Genomic DNA, 12,836 nt, shown 5'->3' on the forward strand with positions numbered 1-12,836 from the left:
CCCCCAGCCATTTCCAGGGTGACAGCTTCTCTAGGATTAGTCTTTTCAACTGCCTTTTAAAAATAACTTTTATTTTAATTGTATAGTCTTGTTTTTCTTGGTCGCAGAAACAGTTTATTGAAAGGATTTTTATTATCCTGTTGGTATAATGCACTGCATTCCTTGTGAGGCAGAACAGTATAAAACAAAAATAAAACCCAATAGCAATAACGATAGTAATAGCACTAGACCAATGACGGTGAAAAGGTGACGCAGAAATGTCGCATGTGTGAAATGCTCGTTGGGGCCGCATTCTGGAAAAACTGAACTTCCGGGTTCTAGTGAGCATGCGCGCCTGCCGATCAGCTGGCCGGCACACATGCGCACTGCTTTCAGCACTGCTGCGCACGTGAAGGGATCGTGCTCAGGAAAAGTTGAACTTCCGGGTTCTGGCACTCATACGCACCCGACAATCAGCTGGTCAGTGTGCATGCACATGCCAGTTTTCGGCACTGCCATGTGCGTGAAGGACAGCTGATTGTTGTGCGCATATGCTCACCAGAAACCCAGAAGACAAACAGGCAACCCTGTGCATGCCGGGCAATATGGCCTCGTGTGCTACTTTGGGCATGCGTGCCATAGGTTCACCATCACAAACCTATACTTATATACCGCTTCTCTAAGCAGTTCACAGTGTCAGCATATTGCTCCCAACAATCTGGATCCTCATTTTACTGACCTCGGAAGGAAAGAAGGCTGAGTCAACCTTGAGCCCCCGTGAGGATCAAACTCCATGCTGAAGGCAGAGTTAATCTCCCAAAGTTGTTGAAATTCTTTCCACATTGAACTTAATATATCTACAGATTTATTTGTATCTTTTACACTTTTTGAGATATATATATATATGTTTCTTTTTCATTTTCTTTAATTGTAAGCTATTAGAATTGTGGAATCGGGCAGCCTCAATATTAAAAAATTAAATTAAATGAAGATTATGATTAAATTAAATGAAGATTGGAACAAAGATTATTAAAGAGATATCATGGAACTAAGGAGAAATTTCCTGACACTGACAACAACTGCAGTGAAACGGCTTGCTTGCTGGAATTATGGGTGCTGTATTGCTCGAGTTTTCAAGAAATGATTGGACAACTATTTGTCGGGAATGGAATATGTCTCCTGCCTTGGATATGTGCTTATGGATGTTATTTTTAATTAGTGAGCTGAACGTTTTTGAAATGAAAAATAATTAAGCAAAGGTAGGACGGCTGTGTGGAATGCTGAACTATATAGTAAAGAAAATTCAGCATAATCTCCCAATTCCCTTTTCAGTTCCCCAATTGTGTGTGATAAGAGTAAACAAATCATGTACGCTTTGGGAATTGTCTACCTCCCAGACATTGACCCAACTGATCTGTATTTCCTCTCTAAGCCAGCTCATGCGGTTCTTAATGTTCCCTGTCCTACAGATCACTCTGTTCAGATTGAATCCTGGATGTTTTTTTGTTTTTTTTAATTTCTGCTGAGGCCACTTTCAATGGATCAGTTGACAGCTAATCATCTCAAATAGAGTGATCTGGCTTTGCTGACCTACATTACCTCGTTGGCTCTCTTAATGCCTGGCACCTCACCAACTAGAGTTCTGCTACAGAGCTAGGATGCTGTTATAATTACAGCACTCTACTGTGCCCTTCTGCTTGAAGCTAATCAACTGTTTACTAGCAAAATATTTGGATTAGTTGGACTATTTAGAAACTAAAGATGGTATTATGCTTTTACCCAGCATGGCCTAACCAAAATAAGGATAGCGCATGCTAAATAAAACGTGTTTCTTCCTTGAAAACCCTGCTAGATAGATTCTTCCTTCCTTCCTTCCTTCCTTCCTTCCTTCCTTCCTTCCTTCCTTCCTTCCTTCCTTCCTTCCTCCCTCCCTCCCTCCCTCCCTCCCTGCCAAAATCCCTTCCAACTCTATTATTTTGTGTTCTTTCTCAAATAAACCAACTTTATATTCCTTCCTTTTACTTCCAACAGTCTTGGTACATTCAAATGTCATAGTACTTGATTTCTTTTCATTTTTTTCTTTGACTGTTTTCATGAGATTGTTCGAAACTTTAATAAGCTTCTTTTGTAAATTAAATATAGAAAAATTGTCCCTGTGACGCTCTTAGTTTATGTTTTTGATAGCTCTTTTAATTATTACTGTAAGTCTTCAGTCAGTTTCTTTTGTATGGTTAGTGTAACATCTTTTTCCATGTCATTCTTGTAGCCATTGTAAACCCACTTTCAACTCAAGTCTCAATCCTGGCAGGTAAAATTTGTTCCCCTTCCAAAGCATCTTTTATTTAATTTCTCCATAGAGACAGATGTCTCTGTTGACACTATTAGTTTCCGAGTCTATTTTTCAAAAAATAGATGCCCAACGTTAGAATATTTTGCTCCATTCTAGACTTGTAAATTAAGTTTATATTCTTCAGTTCCCTCTAGTGTTCAATTATAATCTTCAGTTCCCTCTAGTGTTCAATTTTTAAAATCTTACTTTTTTAAAAAAACAATTCAGAACAAAATCATTTTTATGGAACTCATGTTTAAAATTGCTTAAAAGAATATACTTTTAAAATACATTTGGAACCAAAACTGGATATTAAAGTTTAGAGAAGTACATAAGTTTTTATATATCAAATTTGTATACTAATCCAAGAAAAATTGATTATTTCAGATTATTAATTCACAAAAGATCAACATTCAGATCTAGGTCTAGGTTTTACTAAATGATGCTCAAGGATCTATCTTGCTCATACTAGCTTCAAACATTAAACAGTTATTTTCTTCTAAAGGTGGTCCTCAATTTATGACTGCTCATAGCCGTAGAAACCAACCCATGGATACGTGATCCTGACCTGGGTGCTTGGCAACGTGTTTGCATTTATGACCCATTGCCTAGTGCCTCATGACAATGTGACCACCATTTGCAATCTTCTCTTCTGGCTTCCTGAGAAAGTCAATGGGGAAGCCAGGAAGAAAAGTTGCAAGCTGCTGCTGCCTGCTAGATTGGCTCCTTCTCATCTCTGTGGCTAGTGGAAAGAGCTGCCTACCGAGGGCTGCTGAAATCCTTTGGCAGGGTGCAGAAACGGAGCAGGGGATTTTAGCTCCATTCTTGTACCCTGTGAAGGAATTTCCTTTAGTGCACAGAGGGGAGCAGAAATCATTTGGCAGGCAGCACTTTTATCCCGCCCCCAGAGTTGAGAGGAAGCCAAAACCCAGACAGAGAGGCAGCACAGTAAAGTAAGGAGCATGGGGGGCCTCAGGCAGGTGGGGAGGCCAAGCTGAAAATCCTGCTTGGATTTTGTCAGGAAGGATTTTCAGCTCCTGACCAACATCTCCCCGGATGCCCCCCCCCCGACACCCCACACTTGTTACCAGGGGGTGGGTTCTACTTACTTTTACTGCCAATTTGCAATGGGGCTGCACACACTCGCTTCTGCGCATGCGCAGAAGCTTCCTGATGATGTCATGGTCAGTGGGCGGAACCTCCCGCCGCTTTTACTACTGGTTCTTGTGAACCGGTCCGAACCGGGGGCAACCCACCACTGCTCCTTACCCAGGACTGCCTGCTTAACAATCCACAAATTTGCTTAACAACTGCAACCAAAGTGCTGAGATTGTGGTTGTTGAGTGAAGCGGTCACATGGGCAGTCACGTGACATCTTGACTAACTACTGCTTCCACTGAGCAACTGAGATTCTGCTTTGAATTGTGGTTGAGGGCTGTTTGTACACAATTCTTTTTGTATCCTGAACTGGGAACTTCGAGGTCTAACTTTGGAAATTTATTGTAGCTTGCAACTTAGTATTGAACCATGAGTTAAATAATGCAGTTTCACAAGACCTAGTTCTATATAGTTGTAGCTGGTAAATGAGATTGGAAAAATGTGGACCATATGATGTGTAGAACAGAGGGATTTAGAAACAGAACAATTGCCCGCATTTCAAGTCACAGATGCATTGGGGCGATTTTTTTTCTTTTGTAGCTGCTAGTCAAATCTGGCATATTTATGGTCCTGCTCTGTTAGATTTCAAAGAGTTATTTGCTGACAGAGTCCTGGCCTCCCTTACGTAATTTCTTTGCAAAATTCCATTGGGTTGGAAAGAATAACAAGGCTGGGCAAGCATGCCAGGCATGGCTTCTGGAATTATTTCTAACCTCTTTATCAGCCACCCCCACAGATGCATCTGTGTTAATAAATCAATACATAGCACGTTTTTTCCTCAAGGACTGGTGTGTCTACTAAGTCTTGCCTCTGTGTAGGTGTGTATCAGTCAGGCTCTAGGTCCATGATGACACGTGTGACACATGTGCCCAAAGTGGCACGTGATGCCATGACACCCCCTATGTGCAGTCTTGCCTGTTTGTCTACTGGGTTTCTGGCATGCACATGCATGCGACAATCAGCTGTCCTTTGTGTGTGCAGCAGTGCCGAAAACCTCCCTGCACATGCGCCACCTGATCGTCAGGCACGCATGTGCGCTAGAACCTTGAAGTTCAGCTTTTCCAGAGCGCTTCCCTGACGAGCGCACATGCACGCACGATGTTTCCATGAGTGCCGGAAAGTTTTGCCATCACTGGTCTAGGTAGAGTAGTGGATGTATGTTATGTAAATAATTTAGGGAAGGAAGGAAGGAAGGAAGGAAGGAAGAGAGAGAGAGAGAGAGAGAGAGAGAAAGAAAGAAAGAAAGAAAGAAAGAAAGGAAGGAAGGAAGGAAGGAAGGAAGAAAGAGAGAGAGAGAGAGAGAGAGAGAGAGAGAGAGAGAGAGAGAGAAAGAAAGAAAGAAAGAAAGAAAGAAAGAGAAGTTCTGTGGGAAGTCCAGGAAATCCTGCATTTTGATGGCTTTTCTTACTGCATGAGATTTGGTCTCATTATGGTTTCGGACAGTCATTCTGCTGGGGGATGGATGGACTGAGTCCTGAAACTGTTTACTTAATTCATTTTAAACAGTCCTCGTGGATGGAAAGAATAAAACTGCTCCAGAGTAATCACCCATGATTATATCCCCTATCTGAAATGCGTTGCAAGCCAGTTCTTTTTCATTGCCAAATGTCTTTACCTGGGTCTCCCGCAGAACAAATGAATATCTGAGTAGCATCTGATTAAGACTTCTTGCTAAAAAGGACAGTTCACGCCACAATAATGAACTGCTTTTACTGAAGCTTTAGAGAGGATCCCTCTGTGCTCCATAGTATGTTTCTGAGTTATCTTAGACTGCCAACCTGTTTACAAATTGTGCTTTTACTACATCAGAGATGTAGAAAATCATAGGTCAGTGGATTACACAAGCTGCGCTTAATGAAAAGTATCTTTGTCCTTTTGCCTTCATGTTATTTTAATGACCTTTTAAGAATTGTTTGCTCAGCTACTAAGCTTATAAAACACAGGTGGTAAATGGCAGAAACTAGTTCAGGCTATTTCTGAATCATCCTAGGCATATATTAGTTCTAAGATCTTCATTCTGATGCCACACTGTCATTTGACACTCCAGGTAAGCAACTTTTTTTTTTTAATATAGAAGGGAGTAAATGTTGTCAAAGTAGCTTATGCACTGCAATTGTGCTTTTTAAATATATTTTATTTAACTGTTCCACTTCTTAGTGTCTATCCAATAATTCTGGAATACATCCTATAGATTAGGGGTGTCAAACTCAAGGCCTGCAGGGCCACCCTGGAAACAGCAAAGGACCGGCCCATGGTGCCGCTGCCAGCGAAAACGGAGCTCGGGAGGCCCCCCCTCCCGAGCTCTGTTTTCACTGAAAAGGGTTGCAGGAGGCAGTTGCAGCCAGAAACGGAGCTCAGGACCCCGTTTTCGCTGGCAGAGCGCTCGGGCCACCACAAGTGCCCCCAACATGAGTGATGTTGAGCTGATCACGCCTGTGGTGAAATGTAAAACTTGTTACTACCAGTTCTGTGGGCATGGCTTGGTGGGGGGGGGGTAATGTGACGGTGGGCGTGGTCAACTTTTTAAAAAAAAACTTTTAAAAGCATTTTTTTCGGCCGAAGAGGTTGTAAAAAATGCTTTTAAAAGGCTCTGGCGATCAGGCAACTCAGCTGGGATTGTCAGGGCAGCCTTTTAAAAGCATTTTTTTCTATAACCTCTTGGGCTGAAGAGGTTGTAAAAAATGCTTTTAAAAGGCTCTGGCGATCAGGCAACTCAGCTGGGATTGTCAGGGCAGCCTTTTAAAAGCATTTTTTTCTATAACCTCTTGGGCTGAAGAGGTTGTAAAAAATGCTTTTAAAAGGCTCTGGCGATCAGGCAACTCAGCTGGGATCGTCAGAACAGCCTTTTAAAAGCATTTTTTTTGGCCGAAGAAAAAATACTTTTAAAAGTAAAAAAAAACAAAACAACGTCTGATGACCGTGGCTCAGCTGGCCATGCGGGGTGGGGGAGCAGGGATTTTTGCTGCCGCTTCTCCGAACCACCTGCTGCCATCACTACCAGATCAGGCGATCTGGCTCGAAACAGAAGCATTTCATCCCTGGATCACGCTCAGCCTGGCCATGCCCACCCTGCCTCTCCGAGGTCAAACACAACCCTGATGTGGCCCTCAATGAAATGAAGTTTGAGACCCCTACTATAGATGTCCCCTTTATTGTTAGCCTTAGGTCGGGTTTTCTTGATCTAATATCAGCTGTTGCTTAAAACGTGTTGGAACTTTTCTTATGAAATCAGAAGGTATCGATTTATTTATTTATTTGTTTGTTTGTTTGTTTGTTTGTTTGTTTGTTTGTTCATACTTTTATACCGCCCTATCTCCCTAGGGACTCAGGGCGGTTTACAGCCAGATAAAAACATAAATATATACAGAATAAAACATTGATTTAAAAAACTTATTCAATAGGCCGAATATTTAAAATAGAAATATAAATAATAAAACCCCATTTAAAACCAAATTTAAAATTTAAAAAATCCTAGTCCAGTCCTGCGCAAATAAATAGATGTGTCTTAAGCTCGCGGCGGAAGGTTCGAAGGTCAGGAAGTTGGCGAAGTCCTGGGGGAAGCTCGTTCCAGAGGGTGGGAACCCCCACAGAAAAGGCCCTTCCTCTGGGTGTCGCCAGTCGGCACTGCCTGGCCGACGGCACCCTGAGGAGTCCCTCTCTGTGAGAGCGCACGGGTCGGTGAGAGGCAATCGGTGGCAGCAGACGGTCCAGTAAGTAGCCCGGCCCTATGCCATGGAGCGCTTTGAAGATAATTACCAAAACCTTGAAGCGCACCCGGAAGGCCACAGGCAGCCAGTGCAGTCTGCGCAGGAGAGGTGTTACGTGGGAGCCACGAGGGGTGCTCCTCAAGGAGAGCCCCATGTAGAGAGCATTGCAGTAATCCAGACGAGATGTCACGAGAGCGTGAGTGACCGTGCATAAGGCATCCCGGTCTAGAAAGGGGCGCAACTGGCGGACCAGGTGAACCTGGTAAAAAGCAATCCTGGAGACAGCCGTCAAATGGTCTTCAAAAGACAGCCGTCCATCCAGGAGAACGCCCAAGTTGCGCACCCTCTCCATTGGCCGTGAAGTGTATCCTATTCCTAATCTGTGACATTGAGGTAAACAATTCTGCTTGGAGGCTTTTCTTGTAATATTAATATTACAAGGGCCTGACTGTCGGTAGTCCTCAACTTAACAACAGCTCACTTAGTGACCATTCGAAGTTACAACGGCACTGAAAAAAGTGACGTGGGACCCTTTTTCACACCTACGACCGTTGCAGCATCCCCGTGGTCATGTGATTTACATTCAGATGCTTGACACCTGGTTCATATTTATGACGGTTGCAGTATCCCGGGGTCATGTGATCCCCGTTGGCGACCTTCTGACAAGCAAAGTCAGTGGGGAAGCCAGATTCACTTAACAACCGGGATAGCCGGGATAGCTCAGGCAATAGAGAAGCCTGTTATTAGAACACAAAGCCTGCAATTACTGCAGGTTCGAGCCCGGCCCAAGGTTGACTCAGCCTTCCATCCTTTATAAAGTAGGTAAAATGAGGACCCAGATTGTTGGGGGGGCAATAAGTTGACTTTGTAAAAAATATACAAATAGAATGAGACTATTGCCTTATACATTGTAAGCCGCCCTGAGTCTTCGGAGAAGGGCGGGATATAAATGTAAACAACAAAAAAAAAAACCGGGTTACTAATTTAACAACTGCAGTGATTTGCTTGACAAATGTGGCACGAAAAGTTGTAAAATGGGGCAAAACTCACTTCACAAATTTCTCACTTAGCAACATAAATTTTGGGCTCAATTGTGGTCATAGGTCAAGGACTACCTTTGTTGGGGAGGACTGTCTGTCTCCCATAGTATCCACCCCATCCAACGGTATGATCCAACAGAATTGGAACACTCCGAATCCCATTCCTTAGAACAATTTTTATTTGATGAAGGGAGCCCTGTTGTAGCACCGGTCTTGTTGAACAATGTTGCGGTAGGCCTTAAGTTTTGGTAAATTCCTAAATATTGCATGATGTTTTCCCAGGTTTTATGGTTGGCAACCAAGGTTAAAAAACCCCCACAGATGATGCCATGTGGCACAAAAACAATGGCTACTTTGATTTCTGCATTAGGTAACTGTAATCCAGCCAGCCAGCCTTTAAAATCTGAATACAGTGATTCAGCTTATTGATGTTATGTGTAGCGTCTTCAGTGTAAACCAAGCTTTAGGAGTGTAAGAGCTATCTTCCTATTAATGGAACTCCAAGTTACCAGTTTCATTCAGATCCTAGTATTTTTATCCTCTGTTGTAAAATAGGGCACCACCATTAATAATTTAACAGCGCTAATGTCTGTGACCTGATTCATAGTTTCAGCAGTGACTTTAGTCGCCATGTGAATGACAAATTGTTAATAACTCTCACCCAATATTGACTATTGTGATTGGCAACCATAATCCAGAATATTACATAGATCTCCTTCCACTTCCTGGTGCGTCTTCATTTATTGATTCATTCATTTCCTTAAGAGGGCAGAGATTAATCCTTCTGAAAGCAAAGCAAGTAATTTAACCCTGAGTTATCACCCTGGGTTTCCTTAAGATGACAAGAATCACCCAAAAATTGGGTCGATTGTTAAAATGACAACCCACATGTAGTTTTACTCACGTTGTAACCCAAGGAGGCAGCCTGGTGTACTGGAATTGATGCAGAACATGGGTAGGTGATATGGATTATGCAGTAGTGCATGCAAAGAAATACTGTCTGTGTGTCAAATAATAATTTTGTTCTCCTGAAGTGCTATAGATGCCTAATAATGGAGTTGTGAAGTCCAGAGTTTCATCCTTTTCCTGAATGCAGTGTGTGAGAGTATGTTTTGCGATTCATTTTTAATTCAGTGATTCATGTGAAGGTTGATTCTTTCCTTATTAGTTGGAAGAGCAGTGGCTTGGCTATGATCTTTGATAGTCCCAAAGGAACTTATGCCAGAATGTTGTTGTAGATCCACTGGTGTGGTGGTGAGGATTCCTGCTGTGTGATTTATTTTGTTAAGAATATTCTGATTAAAAAAAAAAAGCTTTAATTATTCCATGGGAGAATTGTAAGCTGCCTGGTTGTTTTGATTGTTTAGAGTGGCACAAAACCTTCACAAGTAAGTCTATAATGAAAACGTAATACCTGGATTATTTTTTCTCCCGTTTTTAACAGAGGAGGAGCTAAGAAAGCTGAGAGAAGAAACCAACGCTGAAACGCTTAAGCAAGAGTTAGAAAAAGAACGCTTGAGGAGGATAGAACTGGAACAAAAAGTCAGTGAAATTCTAAAAGCAAGGTAAGGAGGAATCTGACTGCAAGATAGAGGGTAATTTGAGTTTTAAAAGAGAAAGGTCTTTTCCTGAACGCAATGAATGCATGTTTCTATCTACCTTCTTATTTTTGTATGATGCTTTCTAAGATATTTCATTTCAAAAAGTGGGATATGAATGCAAGAAATTTGTCTTCTCTAACCCCCTATTTTCCCTTCCCATCCTATCTTTTTTCTACCACGGAAATATAGAAAAGAAATACTAAATAATACAATAGTGTGAATTTTAGTGGCTTTTCTATGAGTATGCATAAGGATTGCAATAAAATAGCATCTGCTTCTGGGAGGCATTTTGCCAAGGGAACAAGTGTCTAAATGATTTGAAATGGTCTGATCACCCATTTGTCTGGTATAAATTACATTCTGTCGCTTCTTGTAGTTTACAAGCTGCAAGCAAGTTTTATCACATAACACAACTATAATTAATGCTAGCAGTGCCTTGCTGGCAAATTGAGGGCTGTAATTGTGTTTGTTATTTCCTATATGACCACATTTATTATAGAGTCCACAATGGAACCAAATCTACAGGGTGGGAAGCATGGAGTGGGGTATCTGAAGGTTCTTTCTTGGGCCCAGTGCTCTTCAACATCTTCAGAGGTGGGATTCACTTACCTTCCCTACTGGTTTGCAAATGTGAGTGCGCGCACACGCTTGCTTCGCTCACACATGCCTCCTCTGCACATGCACACGGCCTTCCACCGTGCTCTTTGCTCGTGCATAAGGCTCAGTCGGTGGGCGGAGCCTCCCGCAGTCGCCACTACTGATTTGCCCAAACCAGACAAAACCGCTGAATCCCACCTCTGAACATCTTCTTAAATGATTTAGATGAGGGGATAGAGGGAGAAGTCATGAAATTTGCAGCCGACACCAAGCTGGGGGGAATTGCCAACACTTTAGAAGATAGTGACAACGACTAGCCCTGACGATGTTACCTAGTTTTGGTAATGAAGCATCGGCAAGAAAACAAGCAAGCTCAGAGAGCACCAAGGACATTTCAACCCCGAGCTACAAATGTTCTCCTTTATTTACTTTACGCACTCACGTACAGGACATATTTTAGACTAGCCTTCCCTACTTCGATGTGTTTTGGGTGGGTTTGATGGAAGCTATAGTCCACTGCTTCTTGATTACTAATCTCCATCTCTTATCAAAAGTGTGAACCTCAGAAACTTAAATAAAAAATCTTTTTAAATTAGACTGATGACTGCAAGAAAGAAAAAGCTAAGATGTATTCATCTGATCTGGTTTGTGGAAATGAATATTGCAAGATTATGTGCAACCCTAATTTGTACTCTTGATTACAGAGACACAAACTTGCTAGTGCTGTAATGGTATTTTAATGATTTATTCCAAAAAAATAACCAGACACGTACTTTGAACACATTTTCCTTGTTGTATGGTTATGGGGAACGCATGGATTCCCTCTCTCTTCCTAAGCAATGCTACTGGCTCAGAAGAGGAAGAAAGAGAAAGAGGATGAATTGCTAGTACTTTCCTAGTCAGCTATTGGAGAAAAAGTAGATAATTTTACTTTTTTTCAATATGCATTTAAACCCTTGTAACTCAAAATTTGCCTTTAGGAGTATTTAAATACTGAAGTACTTTTGGAACTGTTAACCACATTGAAATGTATTAATCAGTGGGATTCAGCCGGTTCGGGCGAACCAGTAGTTAAATGGCTGGCTGTCCCCTCCCCGCCCCTTCCAGGAGTCCCCACGTGCCCCATTTTGGCTCCCAGGTAAGTACAGGGAGGCCTCCTAGGCCCAAAATGGGGCACTGGGGGGTATGGGGTGCTCCCCCAGTGGCCCGTTTTCGCTCCCAGGAGGCTTCAGGGAGGCCTACTAGGCGCAAAACAGGGTACGGGGGGCTGCAGTGTGCCCCCTGTGGCCCATTTTTGCTTCCAGGGAGGTGCAGGAGGCCGAGTAACTGCCTGTCACACCCCCTGGCCATGCCCACCATGGCCACGCCTACCCAGCCAGTCATTACAGCAGAGAACCGGTTGTTAAATTATTTGAATCCCACCACTGTTATTAATAGATATGGATAAACTTATATGTATAACCCATATGTATACCCTCTTAAGTTCTTTCCAATTATGTTATTCTGTTAGACTCTTGAATAGACAATCCAATGTTTTGGATATCTGCGTCTGTTGTGAGTACATCCCAAAACATTTGGGATAGGCTGGGCTTCCTCGTATAGACTCAGCATTGCTTGTTGTAAAGGGGAAGAATATTAGAGAGTAAGTCTCTTAAGATGTCTAAAGTCTAAATATATAGTGTTTCAAACTATGGGCCACTTTCAACGTGCTCAGAGACATTATTGGCTGGATTTCAGGTTTAATTTTTGCATCACACTTGCTAGCTATAGAACTTTTTTTTAAAAAATGTTAATTTTTTGGCATTCAATCCTGCATATTTCTGAGGTGGAGATGGATTTGGAAATGCAAACCTATACTTTGCTGCTGTGTAAAATTGTATGGCATGAGCCATTCATGTCCTGTTGCATGCTATTCTAATTGCAGTGTGTCAAAATACACATTGACTTGATTTTGCCATCAATAACTTTATAGAAATCAGTTACAAGAAAATAAGATGTTAAAACAGACACAGTATCATTCTACAAGAGGTATCTTGCATAGAATTTAGGATAACTTGATATCATACTGTATATGTTCTTGGCTAGGAGGGCTGCTCCGAAAGTATTTCAGCTCATATATTTTAATATTATTAATCATTAATGCAATCAGGTATCTTTCTTGAGTTCCTCCCTGATTAAAACCTTCACTTCTATGCATGATTTCAAAGAAGATGGTATCTCATTTCAGGCATGCTGCAATCACTCAAATGTTTATTTGAAGAGGGTGGGATAATTACCTTTTGCATGTTGCAACTTTCCAGGACAAACCTACAAAGCACCATACACAACTGTATCATAACGTGGAAGAGTGAAACACTTACTTACTCAATTTATATAGATGCCCATCTTGACATAGTGACTCTGGGTGATAATAAGATACATAAAA

The 12,836-nt window shown here is 41.9% G+C and overlaps 1 protein-coding gene across 4 annotated transcripts in view; it reads left to right on the top strand.

The window, feature by feature from the left end:
- GRAMD4 (GRAM domain containing 4) overlaps positions 1–12,836 on the top strand; it is a 108,638-nt gene that overhangs the window by 66,402 nt on the left and 29,400 nt on the right. For all 4 annotated transcript variants that reach the window (XM_058190063.1, XM_058190062.1, XM_058190064.1 and 1 more), the window contains one exon: positions 9,658–9,778. In XM_058190063.1, the coding sequence (XP_058046046.1) occupies positions 9,658–9,778 (121 nt within the window). The remainder of the gene's footprint in view (positions 1–9,657; positions 9,779–12,836) is intronic.

Source organism: Ahaetulla prasina, chromosome 7, assembly GCF_028640845.1.
Source record: "Ahaetulla prasina isolate Xishuangbanna chromosome 7, ASM2864084v1, whole genome shotgun sequence".
NCBI classification, from domain to species: domain Eukaryota; kingdom Metazoa; phylum Chordata; class Lepidosauria; order Squamata; family Colubridae; genus Ahaetulla; species Ahaetulla prasina.